Source organism: Gorilla gorilla, chromosome X (assembly GCF_029281585.2).
Source record: "Gorilla gorilla gorilla isolate KB3781 chromosome X, NHGRI_mGorGor1-v2.1_pri, whole genome shotgun sequence".
Taxonomy (NCBI): domain Eukaryota; kingdom Metazoa; phylum Chordata; class Mammalia; order Primates; family Hominidae; genus Gorilla; species Gorilla gorilla.
In genome coordinates this window covers 81,665,791-81,681,734 of record NC_073247.2, presented here as the reverse complement: position 1 = coordinate 81,681,734, position 15,944 = coordinate 81,665,791, and the positions used below count along the sequence as shown (strand labels likewise).

The window sequence follows — 15,944 nt, the reverse complement described above, 5'->3', positions numbered from 1 at the left end:
GATGCTTCCTGTCCTCAAACATTGGACTCCAAGTTCTTCAGTTTTGGGACTCAGACTGGCTCTTCTTGCTTCTCAGCTTGCAAATAACCTATTGTGGGACCTTGTGATCCCACTATATATACATATATATTTATGTATATATATGGGAGTTTATTAAGTATAAACTTTATATATATACCCTATTAGTTCTGTCTTTCTAAGAGAACCCTGACTAATACAGAGGCTTTATTCATTTTCTAAATTCGTTTTTCTTTGTCTTTGATGGAGTGGGTTAATTTGAAAGCCTTGTCTTCAAGCTCTGAAGTTCTTTTTTATGCTTGTTTGATTCTATTGCTGAGACTTTCCAGTGCATTTTGCATTTCTCTGTGTCCTTGATTTCCAGAAGTTGTGATTGTTTTTTATTTATGCTATCTATTTCACTGAAGAATTTTTCTTTCATATCCTGTATCATGTTTTTTATTTCAAGATGGAGTCTTGCTCTGTCACCCAGGCTGGAGTGCAGTGGCGATCTCGACTCACTGCAACCTCCACCTCCCAGGTTCAAGCAGTTCTCATACCTCAGCCTCCCGAGTAGCTGGTATTACAGGCATGCACTACCATGCCTGGCTAATTTTTGTAATTTTAGTAGAGGTGGGATTTTGCCATGTTGGCCAGGCTGTTCTTGAACTCCTGACCTCAAGTGATCCACCCGCCTCAGCCTCCCAAAGTGCTGGGATTACAGGCATGAGCCACTGTGCCTGGCCATGTTTTTGATTTAAGTTGGACTTCACTTTTTTCTGGTGCCTCCTTGATTAGCTTAATAATTGACCTTCTGAATTATTTTTCTGGCAATTCAGAGATTTCATCTTGGTTTGGATCCACTGCTTGTGAGCTGGTATGATCTTCTGGGGGTGTTAAAGAACATTGTTTTGTCCTATTACCAGAATTGTTTTTCTGGTTCCTTCTCATTTGGGTAGACTATGTCAGAGGGAAGATCTGGGATTCAAGGGCTATGGTTCAGATTCTTTTGTCCTACGAGGTGCTCCCTTGATGTGGCGTTCTCCCTGTCCCCTAGGAATGGGGCTTCCTGAGAGCTGAACTGTAGTGGCTGTTATTTCTCTTCTGGGTCCAGCCACCCAGTGGAGCTAATGGGCTCTGGGCTGGTACTAGGGAGTGTCTGCAAAGAGTGCATCAATTTTCAGGTGTGATCCATCTTCAGGTCTTGCAGCTGTGAGTACCAGCACCTGCTCCAGTGGAGTTAGCAGGGGAGTGAAGTGGACTCTGTGAGGGTCCTTGGTTGTGTCAGAATAGTACAATTTTAAAATTAAAAATTTAAAAGGCAACATTTGCTGTATGTAAATTGTGCTTCTATAAAACAAACATTTTAAAAAAGAATAACAACACTGAGAGAGAGAGAGAGCAATTAAGTTAGCTCTACCCCAGCACCTACTTCTAACATTAGTATGTAAAAACAAATGAATACATTCTTTAAAATAATGAATACAAAGAAGCCAGGTTAATTCACTAGTGGCTTAGGAAGTCAAGTAAAATGTCAATATAATGCCACATGTGAAAAGCTGCCAGTTTTTGCATGTGTATAAGATCATTTCAAATTTTAGTGCTTGGTTCCATTTCAACCATCTCAAAATACAAAATGGTGCAATATTTAAGCTAGTACACAACTATTCCCTCTCTCACTTTGCACACTATATATACACACACACATATACATACACATATGTATGTATATACATATATGCCCACACATACATACACCTGTAGATGCACATACATATACATACATATGTATATGTGTAAATACATATATATATACACATATAAATACACACATATATATACACATATATACATATATGTGTATATATATACACACATATATATACATATATATATATATATATATATACACTTTTCTTCTGTTTGCTTTATTGTCTATTTTTTTCAAGTTCTTCTTTTCTGTTTGGCTGTTGTTTACCCTATCTTCAATGTTTGAGGCTTCCTCAGCTATGTAGTAATCCTTGCCTACATGTTCATGTTAAAAAATGAATCAATAAAAAACTCACTGAAAGTTGTGTGCACATGATTGGAGCTTGTCAATGGGTAGACCATATGGTAGGGTCATTGAAGGCAAGGTGATTATTTGTTTAGGGGAGTCTCAAATATCAGTATCTGGAGGTCCTTTCTCTGGCCATTTGATTTCTTAAGAATCCTGTATTTCCTTACTGTGCAGGAGAGGCAAGAGAGAGGATGGAGGCACACAATTCACTGGATACCAATTTGAGGGCAGGACAGTATCCCCTGGTTTACCATCTACTAATTTTACCACAGAGATATTCATCTATTTTTTTTTTCAGAAAATAAAGATCTATTTTCTTTCCTAGTGGTGGTGCTGTTGCGGTGTGTGTTAGAGTGAGGGGATCTGAGAGTCCAACTATTTCCTATATGGATTTTTAGTCAAGGCTATTGTTTTCAGCCCTGCATATTTTCCTGGCTTCTTGTTGGATTCAGTGCTTAAAAGTTACAAATCTCTCACGGGTTATACAGGGCCAATTGGCTCCTTCTAGTAAGTACCACATTATGCAGGCATTTGTGTTGTAGTTACTCTACTTTACTCAGTTGCCACTCAGTGGTTGTTTTAAAATATGTTCTTGGCCAGGCACAGTGGCTCATACCTGTAATCACAGGACTGTGGGAGGCCGAGGAGAGGGGTTTGCTCAGGCCAGAAGTTTGACTAGACTGGGCAACATAGAGAGATTCTGATTCTACAAAAAATAAAATAAAATAAAATAGCTGGGTATGGTGGCACATGACTGTAGTCCTAGCTACTGGGGAGGCTGAAGCAGTAGGAGCACCTGAGCCCAGGAGGTTGAGACTGCAGTGAGCCATGATCATGCCACTGCACTCCAGCATGGGTGACAAAGTGAGACTCTGTCTCAAGAAAATATGTATGTTCACAACTTTTTAAAAATATTCCTTCCTTCAATAAATAAAACCTAATTTCCCTCTTGAATGTGAGCTGGACTTAATGCCTTGCTTCTAATGAACAGAATAAAGCAGAAATGATGGTATGCAACTTTGGAGACTAAATCATAAAAGGTACTACTGTGTCTTCATCATTTATCTTTTGGATCACTTGCTCTGGAGGAAGACAGGTAACATGTCATAATGGTACTCAAGCAACCTGTGGAGAGGCCCATGTGGTGGAGAACTGAGGACTCCTGCGAATAGCCATGTGAGTGAGCCATTTTGGAAGCATATCCTCTAGCCCGAGTCAAATCTTCAGATGACTGTAGTCTTCCTAACAGCAACCTCATGAGAAATTTTGAGCCAGGAATCCCCAAGTAAATTACTTCCAGATTCCTAACTCTCAGGAATGGTGTGAGATAAGTACTTGTTATTTTAAGCCACTAAGTTTTGGAGTAATTTGTTATGCAGCCGTAGATAACTAATACTTGCTGTCATCTATCTTCTACCTATTCTCTTCAATATGTATTAAACTGTCTCATGAATTGAAGTTTCTTCTCCTGTTCTCTTTGTCCTCATGGATTCTTATCATTTTTATCTCACATATTTCAGAAACTCCTACTAAATGACAGAAACGTGGTTAATTTACCATGTTTAAGTAGAAACCTACTTTATTCTTTTTGCCTTAAGTTCTATTTTGTCTGATAGTAATGTAGTATCTCAGTTTTTTGTTAGTATTTGTCTTTTATTCTTTGGGTTTTAATCTTCCTGTGTTCTTATGCTTTAGATGAGTGTCTTATAGAGAGCATATGCCTAAATTTATTTTGTAAGTGTGATAATTTTTGTATTTTAACCAGAGAATTTAGTCCATTTACATCTACTGTGATTATATACATACCAGCTCATTTTGTGCTTTGTATTTCTCCCACTTTTTCTATATTTCTTTTCATATTCCTTTTTCCCCACTGTTATGGATTGAGGATCCCCTTCACTCCTATTACTTTGAAAGCTATCTACTCTATTTCTACTATTTTATTGTTCACCCTAGAATTTATAGCATGTATATTTAAGTTTTAAGGTTAGTATATTCATGAACAATCTTTTCCTGAACTTGGATCATCCCCTGCTGGTTTGTATCATGTTATTGTCTGGTATTTTCTTTCTATATAGTTTTTCTTTAACTTACAAATTAGACATTATTATTGTTTTATAAAGCCAATGTTTGTTTATATTTACCCACATGTTTAAACAATCTTTGCTTGTTCTTCTGTCTTACATCTCAAATTTTCCTTCTGGGATCATTTTCTTCTTCTGTGAAGTACATCTTTTGGAAGTTTCCTTGGTGAGGATCTATAAGTCATAAACTCAGTTCTTTGCCTAAACACATCTTTATTTCACTTAGTGGTTTCAGTGGATATAAATGTTCATTTAACAGTTATTATTGAAGACGGCTGACTAGATGACGCCAGGTGAAACAGCTCCCATTGAGGGACTGAGACGACTCGTGTGCTTTTAACAGATCTTCAGAGTGAAGGTGCTGAGAGTGGACAGAGGGAAGACACAACTCATTGGTGTCCCTGAAAGAGATGGGGAGAATAGAACCAACTTGGAAAACATATTTCAGGATATCATCCATGAGAATTTCCCCAACCTAACTAGAGAAGCCAATATTCAAATAAAGGAAATGCAGAGAACCCCAGGAAGATACTCTTTGAGAAGGTCGACCCCAAGACACATAATCATCAGATTTTCCAAGGTTGAAATGAAAGAAAAAATGTTTAATGCAGCTAGAGAGAAGGTCAGGTCACCTACACAGGGAAGCCCATCATCAGATTACCAGTGAACATCTCAGAAACCCTATAAGCCAGAAGAGATTGGAAGCCAATATTCAACACTCTTAAAGAAAATAAATTCCAACCCATAATTTCATATCCCGCCAAACTAAGCTTCATAAGCAAAGGAGAAATAAGATCATTTTCAGACAAGCAAATGCTGAGGGAATTTGTTACCACCAAACCTGCCTTACAAGAGCTCCTGAAGGGAGCACTAAATATGGAAAGGAAAGACCATTACCAATCACTACAAAAACACAGTGAAGTACACAGACCAGTGATATTATGAAGCAACCACATAATCAAGTCTGAAAAATAACCAGCTAACATCATGATGACAGGATCAAATCCATACATATCAATACTAATCTTAAATGTAAATGAGCCAAACACCCCAATTAAAAGACACAGAGTGGCAAGCTGGATAAAGAGCCAAGATCCATTGGTATGCTGTCTTCAAGAGATCCATCTCACATGCAATGGCATACATTGGCTCAAAATAAAGGGATGGAGAAAAATCTACCAAGCAAAGAGAAAACAGAAAACAACAGTTGTTGCAACCCTGATTTCTGATAAAACAGACTTTAAACCAGCAAAGATAAAAAAAAAATACAAGGAAGGGCATTACATAATGGTAAAGGGTTCTACTGAAAAAGAAGATCTAACTATCCTAAATATATATGCACCCAACACAGAAGTACCCAGATTCATAAAGCAAGTTCTTAGAGACCTTCAAAGAGACTTAGACACCCACACAATAATAGTGAGAGACTTTAACACCTCACTGACAATATTAGACAGATCATTGAGACAAAATTAACAAAGATATTCAAGACATGAACTCAGCAATGGATCATATGAACCTGATAGATATCCACAGAACTCTCCACCCAAAAACAACAGAATATGCATTCTTCTCATCACTACATGGCACATACTCTAAAATCGATTGCATAATTGTAAGCAAAGCACTCCTCAGCAAATGCCAAAGAACCGAAATCATAACAAAAGAATATCCTGGACCACAGTACAAACAAGTTAGAAATCAAAACTAAGGCTCAAGACCATACAATTACATGGAAATTGAATAACCTGCTCCTGAATGACTTTTGGATAAATAATGAAATTAAGGCAAAAATCAAGAAGTTCTTTGAAATTACTGAGAACAAAGATACAACATACCAGAATCTCTGGGACACAGCTAAGGCACTGTTAAGAGGTAAATTTATAGCACTAAATGCCCACATCAAAAAGTTAGAAAGATCTCAAGTTAACCTAACATCACAACTTAAAGACTTGAGAATCAAGAACAAACAAACCCCAAAGCTAGCAGAAAACAAGAAATAACCAAAATCAGAGGTGAACTGAAGGAGATAGAGACATGGAAAACCATTTAAAAGATTAATGAATCTAGGAGCTGTTTCTTTGAAAAAATTAATCAAATAGACATACCACTAGCTAAACTAATAAAGAAGAAATGAGAGAAGATTCAAATAAACACAAAAAGAAATGACAAAGGGGATATTACCACTGACCCCACAGAAATACAAACAATCATCAAAGAATATTATGAACACCTCTATGCACATAAACTAGAAAATCTAGAAGAAATGGTTAAATTCTTGGACACACATACCTTCCCAAGATTGAACCAGGAAGAAATTGAATCCCTGAACAGACCAATAACAAGCTCCATAAGTGAGGCAGTAATAAATAGCCTGCCAACCAAAAAAAGCCCAGGACCAGAGAGATTCATAGCTGGTTTCTACGAGATGTACAAAGAAGAGTTGGTTTCATGCCTACTGAAACTATTTCAAAAAAATGATGAGGAGGGATTCCTCTCTAACTCATTCTACAAGGCTAGCATCATCTGAATACCAAAACCTGACAGAGATAACATCAAAAAAAGAAAACTTTAGGCCAACATCCTTGATGAACATTGATGCAGAAATCCTCAACAAAATACCAGCAAACGAACTCCAGCAGCACATCAAAAAGCTTATCCACCACGATCAAATATACTTTATCCCTGGGATGCAAGGTTGGTTCAACAGACACAGATCAATGAATGTGATTCATCACATAAATAGAACTAAAGACAAAACCCACATGATTATCACAATAGATACAGAAAAGGTTTTCAATAAAATTCAACACCTCTTCATGTTTTTTAAAAAAACTCAATAAACTAGGTATTGAAGAAACATACCTAAAAATAATAAGAGCCATCTATGGCAAACCCACAGCCAATATACTTAATGGGCAAAAGCTGGAAGCATCCCCCTTGAAAACAGTCACAAGACAAGGATGCCCTCTCTTGACTCCTATTCATCATAGTATTAGAAGTCCTGGCCAGAGCAATCAGGCAAGATAATGAAATAAAGGGCATCCAAATTGGTAAAGAGAAAGTCAAACTATCCCTGTGTGCAGATGACGTGATCCAGTATTTAGAAAACCCTATAGTCTTGGCCCAAAAGCTTCTTAAGCTGATACACAACTTAGGCAAAGTCCCAGGATACAGAATCAATGTACAAAAATCAGTAGCATTCCTATACACCAACAACAGGAAAGCAGAGAGCCAAATCAGGAATGCAATCTCATTCACAATTGCCACAAAAGAATAAAATACCTAGGAATACAGCTAACCAAGGAGGTGAAAGATCTCTACAAGGAGAACTACAAAGCACTGCTGAAAGAAATCATAGTACACAAACAAATAGAAACACATCCAGTGCTCATCGATAGATAGAATCAATATTGTGAAAATGACCATACTGCCAAAAGCAATCTACAAATTCAATGCAATTCCCATAACAATACCTTCATCATTTTTCACAGAACTAGATAAAACAATCCTAAAATTCATATAGAACCAAAAAAGAGCCCGCATAGACAAAATGGAAACACATCCAATGCTCACTGATAGACAGAATCAATATTGTGAAAATGACCATACTGCCAAAAGCAATCTACAAATTCAATGCAATTCCCATAACAATGCCTTCATCGTTTTTCACAGAACTAGAAAAAACAATTCTAAAATTCATATGGAACCAAAAAAGAGCCCGCATAGCCAAAGCAACACTAAGCAAAAAGAACACATCTGGAGGCCTCACAATACGGGACTTCAAACTATAAGGCTACAGTCACCAAAACAGCATGGTGCTGGTATAAAAATAGGCACATAGATTAATGGAACAGAATAGAGAACTCAGAAATAAAGCCAAATACTTACAGCCAACTGATCTTCGACAAAGCAAAGAAAAACAGAGTAGGGAAATGACACCCTGTTCAACAAATGGTTCTGGGATAATTGGCAAGCCACATGTTGGAAAATGAAATTGGATCCTCGTCTCCCACCTCATACAAAAAAATCAACTCAAGATGGATCAAGGACTTAAACCTAAGACCTGAAACTATAAAAATTCTAGAAGATAACATCAGAAAAGCCCTTCTAGACATTGGCTTAGGCAAAGACTGCATGACCAAAAACCCAAAAGCAAATGCAACAAAAACAAAGTTAAATAGGTGGGACTTAATTAAACTAAAGAGCTTTTGGATGGCAAGAGGAACAGTCAGCAGAGTAAACAGACAACCCACAGAGTGGGAGAAAATCTTTGCAAACTATGCATCTGACAAAGGACTAATGTCCAGAAGCTACAAAGAACTCAAACAAATCAGCCCCCTCCAAAAAAAAAATAATCGCATCAAAAAGTAAGCTAAGGACATGAATAGACAGTTATCAAAAGAAGATATACAAACAGCCAACAAACATATGAAAAATGCTCAACATCACAAATTATCAGGGAAATGCAAATCAAAACCACCAGGTGATACCACCTCACTACTACAAGAATGGCCATAATTAAAAAATCAAAAAATAATAGATGTTGGTGTGGATGTGGTGAAAAGGGAACACTGTTACAGTGCTGGTGGGAATGTCAATTAGTATAACCTTTATGGAAAAGAGTATGGAGTTTCCTTAAAGAACTAAAAGTAGATCTACCATTTGATACAGCAATCCCACTACTGGGTATCTACCTCGAGGAAAATAAGACATTATATGAAAAAAAACCTTACACATGCATGTTTATAGCAGCACAATTTGCAACACACACACACACACACACACACCATGGAATACTACTCAGCCATAAAAAGGAATGAAATAATGGCATTTGCAGCAACCTGGATGGAGTTGGAGACCATCATTCTAAGTGAAGTAACTCAGGAGTGGAAAATCAAACATTGTATATTCTCACTTATAAGTGAGAGCTAAGCTATGAGGATGCAAAGACATGAATGATACAATGGACTTTGGGGACTTGAGGGGAAGTGTGGGAGAGGGGTGAGGGATAAAAGACTACAAATAAGGTGCAGTGTATACTGCTTGGGTGATGGGTGCACCAAAATCTCAGAAATCATCACTAAAGGACTTATCCACGTAACCAAACATCACCTGTTCCCCAAAAACCTATTGAAATAAATAAAAAATAAATAAAATGCTGAGCAAAAAAATAAACTACCATTGAGATTCTTCACAGAACTAGAAAAAAACTATTTTAAAATTCAGATAGAACTAGAAAAGACCCCGAATAGACAAGACAATCTTAAGCAAAAAGAACAAAGCTGCAGGTAACACGCTATCTGACTTCAAACTATACTATGGGGCTACAGCAAGCAAAATAGCATGGTACTGGTATAAGTACAGACATATAGACCAATGGAACAGAATAGAGAACCCAGAAATAAGGCCGCACACCTACAACCATCTGGTCTTCCACAAACCTGACAAAAATAAGCAATGGAAAAAAGACTCCTTATTCAATAAATGGTGCTGGGAATACTGTCTAGCCATATGCAGAAGATTGAAACTGGACTCCTTCCTTATACTATATAGAAAAATTAATTAAAGATGGATTAAAGACTTAAATGTAAAACCCAAAACTACACAAACCCTGGAAGAAAACTTAGGTGATATCATTCAAGACATAGAAACAGGCAAAGATTTCACAACGAAGAAATCTTTGCTTTCCAAAAGCAACTGGAACAAAAGCAAAAACTGACAAATGTGATCTAATTAAACTTAAGAGCTTCTGCAGAGCAAAGGAAACTATCAACCGAGTGAACAGGCAACCTACGGAATGGGAGAAATTTTTTGCAAGCCATGCATCTGACAAAGGTATAATATCTGCATCTATAAGGAACTTAAAATTATAAGAAAACAACCAACTTCATGAAAGAGTGGGCAAAGGATATAAACAGACACTTTTCAAAAGACATATACACTGCCAAAAATCATGTGAAAAAAAAAAGCTCAGCATCACTGATCATTAGGGAAATGCAAATCAAAACCACAATGAGATGCCATCTCACGTCAATCAGAATAGCTATCATGAAAAAGTAAAAAAGTAAAAAAATAACATGCTGGCAAGGTTGTGGAGAAAAAGGAATGCTTATACACTGTTGGTGGGAGTGTAAATTAGTTCAACCATTGTGGAAGACAGTGTGGTGATTCCTCAAAGACCTAAAGACAGAAATACATTTGACCCAGCAATCCCATTACTGGGTATATACCCAAAGGAATATAAATTGTTCTATTATAAAGACACATGCATGCGTATGTTCATTGCAGCACTATTCACAGCAGCAAAGACATGGACCCAATCTAAATGTCCATCAGTGATAGACTGGATAAAGAAAATGTGGTATCTATACACCGTGAAATACTTGCAGCCATAAAAAGAATGAGATCATGTCCTTTGCAGGAAAATGGATGGAGCTGGAGGCCTTTATCCTAAGCAAACTAATGCAGGAACAGAAAACCAAAATATCACATGTTCTCATCTATAATTGGGAGCTAAATGATGACAACACATGGACACATAGAGGGGAACAATACACACTGAGACTCATGCCTGTAATCCCAGCACTTTGGGAGGCTGAGATGGGCAGATAACCTGAGGTGAGGAGTTAAAGACCAGCCTGGCCAACATGATGAAACCCTGTCTCTACTAAAAATACAAAAATTAGCTGGGCATGGTGGCAGGTGCCTATAATCGCAGCTACACGGGAGGCTGAGGCTGGAGAATCGCTTGAACCCAGGAGGCAGAGGCTGCATTGAGCTGAGATGGTATCACTGCACTCCAGCCTGGGCGACAGAGCGAGATTCCATCTCAAACAAAACAAAACAAAACAAACCACAGTGGGGCCTGTCGGAAGGTGGAGGGTGGAGGGTGGGAGAAGGGAAAGGATTAGGAAAAATAACTGTTGAGTAATAGGCTTAATACCTGAGTGACGAAATAATCTATATAATAAACCCCCATGACACAAGTTTGCCTAACAAACCTGCACATGTACCCCTGACCATAAAATAAAATGAACAAAACAACAGTTATTATCTCACAGATTAGGGTAAGCAAACTATGACCTATAGGCCAAATCTGGCCTGCAGTGTGTTTCGGTGTGACCCTTGAGCTAAGAATTGTTTTTATATTTGAAAGTGTTGTGAAAGAAACCAAAAACAAACAAACAAAAAACAAACAGAGGAGTATGCAACAAAGACTGTACATGGCCCGCAAACCCTAAAATAATTATTATTGTGCTTTTTACAGAAAACATTTGCTGACTACTGTCATTGACTATGGAAGATACTATTACAATTTCTTCTGGCTTCCACTGTTGCTGTCAGTTAGCTGTCATTTTATTGAGTTTAGTTGTCTTTCTTCTAAGTATAATCTTTTTTGCCTGGCTAATGTTGAGCTTTTCTCTGATTTGGGTGTTTCATACTTTCACCACAATATGTCTAAGCCTGGATTACGATTTTTAATTTAACTTGCTTAGAGCTTATTGAAAATCCTAAATTGGGTACTGTTCATCAATTTTGGGAAATTTTCAGTCATTCTCTCTTTAAATATTGCCTTTCCCCCATTTTATCTCTCTGGAACTCCAATTAAACACATGGTAGACCTTTCTCATTCTATCCTCCATGTTTCTTAACCTAGCCTGTTTTCCACCTCTTTGTTCTCTGTGTTACATTCTGTATAATTTATTTCAATTCCTCATTCTCTCTTCATCTGTGTCTAATCTATTTAATCTATGGAATTTCTAATTTTAATGATTATATTTTTCATTTACAGATATTCTACTTGGTTCTTTTTCAAATTTGCCTGTCACATTTGATAGTCTCCTATACCTTCATCATACCTCAGGGCCTTCTTTTATTTAACTATATTATGCCAATTATTTTATAGTCTGTTATCTGATAATTTCTGTTGTATTTGTAGATCTGCTCCAGTAGTTTGCTATTTATTTCTGCTTAGTCACTTATAATGGCTTACTTCTTCATAAATTGTGCGATTTTTTATTGTGAATTCATGTTCATGGGAACTTTATCTGTAGGAATTATTTGAAGCTTGTGTTTAAATGAATTCTTCAAAATATGATTTGCATTATATCTATGAGGTGCTTGGAAAGCAGTACCAATGTGGGAGATGTTTAAAGTTCCAGATATCTCTGTGGGTTTTTCAGGCCACACAAGCAGTGGGAATTCTAGTCTCAACCTTTTTTTGAGTGTGCGCTTGTGATTAGGAAATCTCAGTGGAGAATTTTTTTTCTCACTCCAATCAGCACCAAGACTGAGACACGCATGTATTTCCATTGCTCCATCTGCAAGGATTTCTTTTCCTAGTTCATCCAATATGCCTGTGACCCTTTGGAAATCTTAGCTTAATTTGGGGCTCTCCAATCTGACCTCCCACCTTTCTCAGGTCTCTAGTTTTATCTTCTGCTCCCAAACTTGAGTGGCCCATTAAAACCGAACTAAAGGCCAACGGAGATCAGCAGATATTCTCAGACAAATGCCAAATAGTAGCTCACTACCCCTAGTTTACTGCTCTGTATTTGTGATGTCTGATTATTTGTAGCTTTTAGAGCTGTTATTTAATTTTGGGCCAGTTCAACCATGTACTTAAAAGGGTATTTTAAAAATCACTTTGGGAGGCTGAGGTGGGTGGATCACCTGAGGTAGGGAGTTCGAGACCAGCCTGACCAACATGGAGAAACCCCGCCTCTACTAAAAATACAATATTAGCCAGGCATGGTGGCACATGCCTGTAATCCCAGTTACTTGGGAAGCTAAGGCAGGAGAATCACTTGAACCCAGGAAGCGGAGGTTGCGGTGAGCTGAGATTGTGCCATTGCACTCCATCCTGGGCAACAAGAGGGAAACTCCATCTCTGTAGATCTATAATCTGCTATAATGCCAAACTTCCTACCCTCCGTGAAGGAGGGCACACAAAGATCTCCCTTGATTTTCAGTTTTGCATAATGATAGAATACCACTAAGGCATTTTTCTGTAGGATATAACATGCCTTATACATTAATTTCAGAACAAGGAGAAAACAGGGCAATCAATAGCATACTAGGATCTTTAAGTTCCCGTGCTTTTCAAACTTAGCATGCATCAGAATCATCTCGACTTCATGTTAAATTACATATTGCTGCCTCTCCCTCCACATTTTAGAGTTTTTGATTCAGTAGATATGCGATGTGGCTGGGAATCTGCATTTCTAAGTTCCCAGATGATAGGGATGACACTGGACCAAGGAGAGAATCACTGTGTTGGACTATAGGAACCCAGTTCATTTATCATTCTCTGCCTTCATTTCCAGTTGTATAAAAGGGAGAAATAAAAGTTCTTGGAACTAGCCAAACAGGTGGAAAGATGTTACTGAAACCTGTTCATTTGATAGAGTCACAAGATTTACATCATTGTATATCTACTGAGGATTTTTCTCTTCCAAGTGGGATGTGATGCCAATGTGCACAAGGCACAGTGGTTTTAAATCTAATCAACAAATAAATGAGAGCTGAAAAAGAACAGATGCACACATAGGTGAATACATCCAAAGCATTGTTGGCATAAGTTATAATATGTGTGATTAAATTGGCTTTTATTTCATTGCTCTTTCAATAGAAACTGGTTCAATTTAGTTAGAACATATTGATAAAATGCAGAAAATTTTAAATGCATAAGCACAAAAGAGAATAAAAGTAATAGTTACAGTGAGAAGCCATGAAGGAAGAAATTGAGCAGGGTGAGAAGACCTGATCTCTACTTAGTTTCATCTGAGAGTGCCAACATTCAAAAGATATCCTATTTGCTTCAGGAAAATTTACAAAAGTTATATACGCGCGTGCACACACACACACACACACAAACCCTTGATCTAGATTTTGTGACGTTTTGGTGTAAATGTTTGAAAATTTATAATTTGTTATAATTTCTTTGTCATTCTAAATAAATTTTACTTTTATAAACCCCCTCCAAAAGAAGTTTATAGTCTATTTGGGGTAGTCAGACATATAAACAAATAAGATTTCACAGGGGCTAAGATGGAAATGTGTACAGGAAGCAGTGGAGGCACAAATAATAGAAGAGTGTAAAATAGTACTTGTTCAGAGCCTTTATGGGGTAGAATGATAAACTGGAAAAGAGCATTCCAAGCATAAAATGTAGTATGTGCAAAAGCATGAAGGCATAAAACAGCATGATACATCCAGGAACTAATTCAATGTGGCTAGAGAATACAAATGGGATTCTCCAGAGATGACTGTGGAAAGTCAGGCAGTGGCCAGACAATGGAGGGCTTTGGATGCCATCCTAAAGACTACATTTTATCATTTAAGCAATAGAAGCCATGGAAGCATTTTAAGGAAGGATAACATGATCCCTCCCAATGACTATGGAATATATATTGGAAGCAGATGAGACTGTAGGTAGTGAAACAGTTAATCTTAGTGATATAAGAAACCTTGAAATAGGGCAGCAGTAGTAAGGATAGAAATACAGCATGGACTCAAGAGATGTTATAAGGGTAGGCTGCACAGAACTAGGTTCCTGACTGGATTAAATGAGTTGGAGAAAGGTAAAAGCTAAGGGTGCCTCCTATCTTTCTGCACTGGATAAGTAGCCTCTGAACCAAAGGGAATTTGAGAAAATGACAGAGGCTCAAACCATTCCTACTTCTTCAGACCTTGTAAAAGGGCAAAAAGTCCAGTTTCCCAGGTATCCTCTGAATCAGACCAACTCTACTAATAAGCCACAGAGGTGTTGTATGCTGTCATCGGTCCTTCAGTATATAAAACCACAACTACATGCGTGGAATCAACAGACCAAGGTACCGGCCATCTGTTTTTAAGGATTTCTTAACAACCAATGGGACTCATCACATGATGGATTCAGCCACAACAATTAATATTGATTATAAAGATGGCAAGCGAGCAGTTTGATCGTGCCTGCCATGGATCAGTATGCAGGTCAGGTATAGATATGGCCTTAATCACACCCTCACATCATTAATCATTATGTACTGCAAATTATGAATATATTTACAAGCATGGAGTAAAAAAACATTATTTAAAGTTGTACATAAGTCATATCCCAATACATCTGCCTTTGTATAATATTGATTTTCACACTGGTTGCCTCTTTAAGAAACTAGCATTGCGACATCCTCTGTCAGCTTCCACCACCAACAGTTGTTTCTATAAAGGTCAATGTATTGCTACAACTACTTAAATTCTTCATTTTTTTTCTACACTAGAAAAACATATTTTTAAAAAAGTTCCTGAACATCGAGGAATCGTGGCTAGCTTGCAAAGCATGACATTCACCCATGGAAAGTTAAATAATAAGAGTGGAGCAAGAAAACAACAGTATGTTACCAGACAATGTATACGTTAAGTGCCAAATGAGAACTATAGGCAGGAAGTACTAGGAGTTCACAGGAGGGAGAAACCCTTGTAGGCTGAAGTTGTAACAGTAAGTTTTATAGAGGAGTTGAGAATTGCTGTGGGACTTGAATAATGGGAAAAATTTCAGCAGAAAGAGAGGTTAGTATACGAAACTTAGATGGCATGAATAAAGCACTGAGGAGCAAGTGGAATCAACATGGTATGTTTCAAAGACAAGCATGCTTGGCTAGTCAACACACTACAAAAGCAATGAGACACTACCACCCCTTCATATAACAAATATTTAAGATTTTTTAAAGTGTCAATAGGATTTTCAAAGGCTTAATTCAGTTTAGCACTGGGAGTAGAAAATATCTCAAATCAAAGGCAAGATTCCCAAAGCTTTACAT

At 37.4% G+C, this 15,944-nt stretch overlaps 1 protein-coding gene across 5 annotated transcripts in view; it reads right to left on the bottom strand.

Moving 5' to 3' along the window:
• The window catches only part of EDA (ectodysplasin A), a 427,402-nt gene that overhangs the window by 169,739 nt on the left and 241,719 nt on the right, over positions 1-15,944 (bottom strand). Inside the window, exon 2 of one of the 5 annotated variants that reach the window (XM_055376128.2) lies at positions 4,167-4,541. The exons of the other annotated variants lie outside the window; for them this stretch is intronic. Within the exon in view, the coding sequence (XP_055232103.1) occupies positions 4,530-4,541 (12 nt within the window). The 3' untranslated portion in view covers positions 4,167-4,529. Of the gene's footprint in view, positions 1-4,166; positions 4,542-15,944 lie in introns of those variants that run through there. 5 annotated transcript variants of the gene reach the window in all.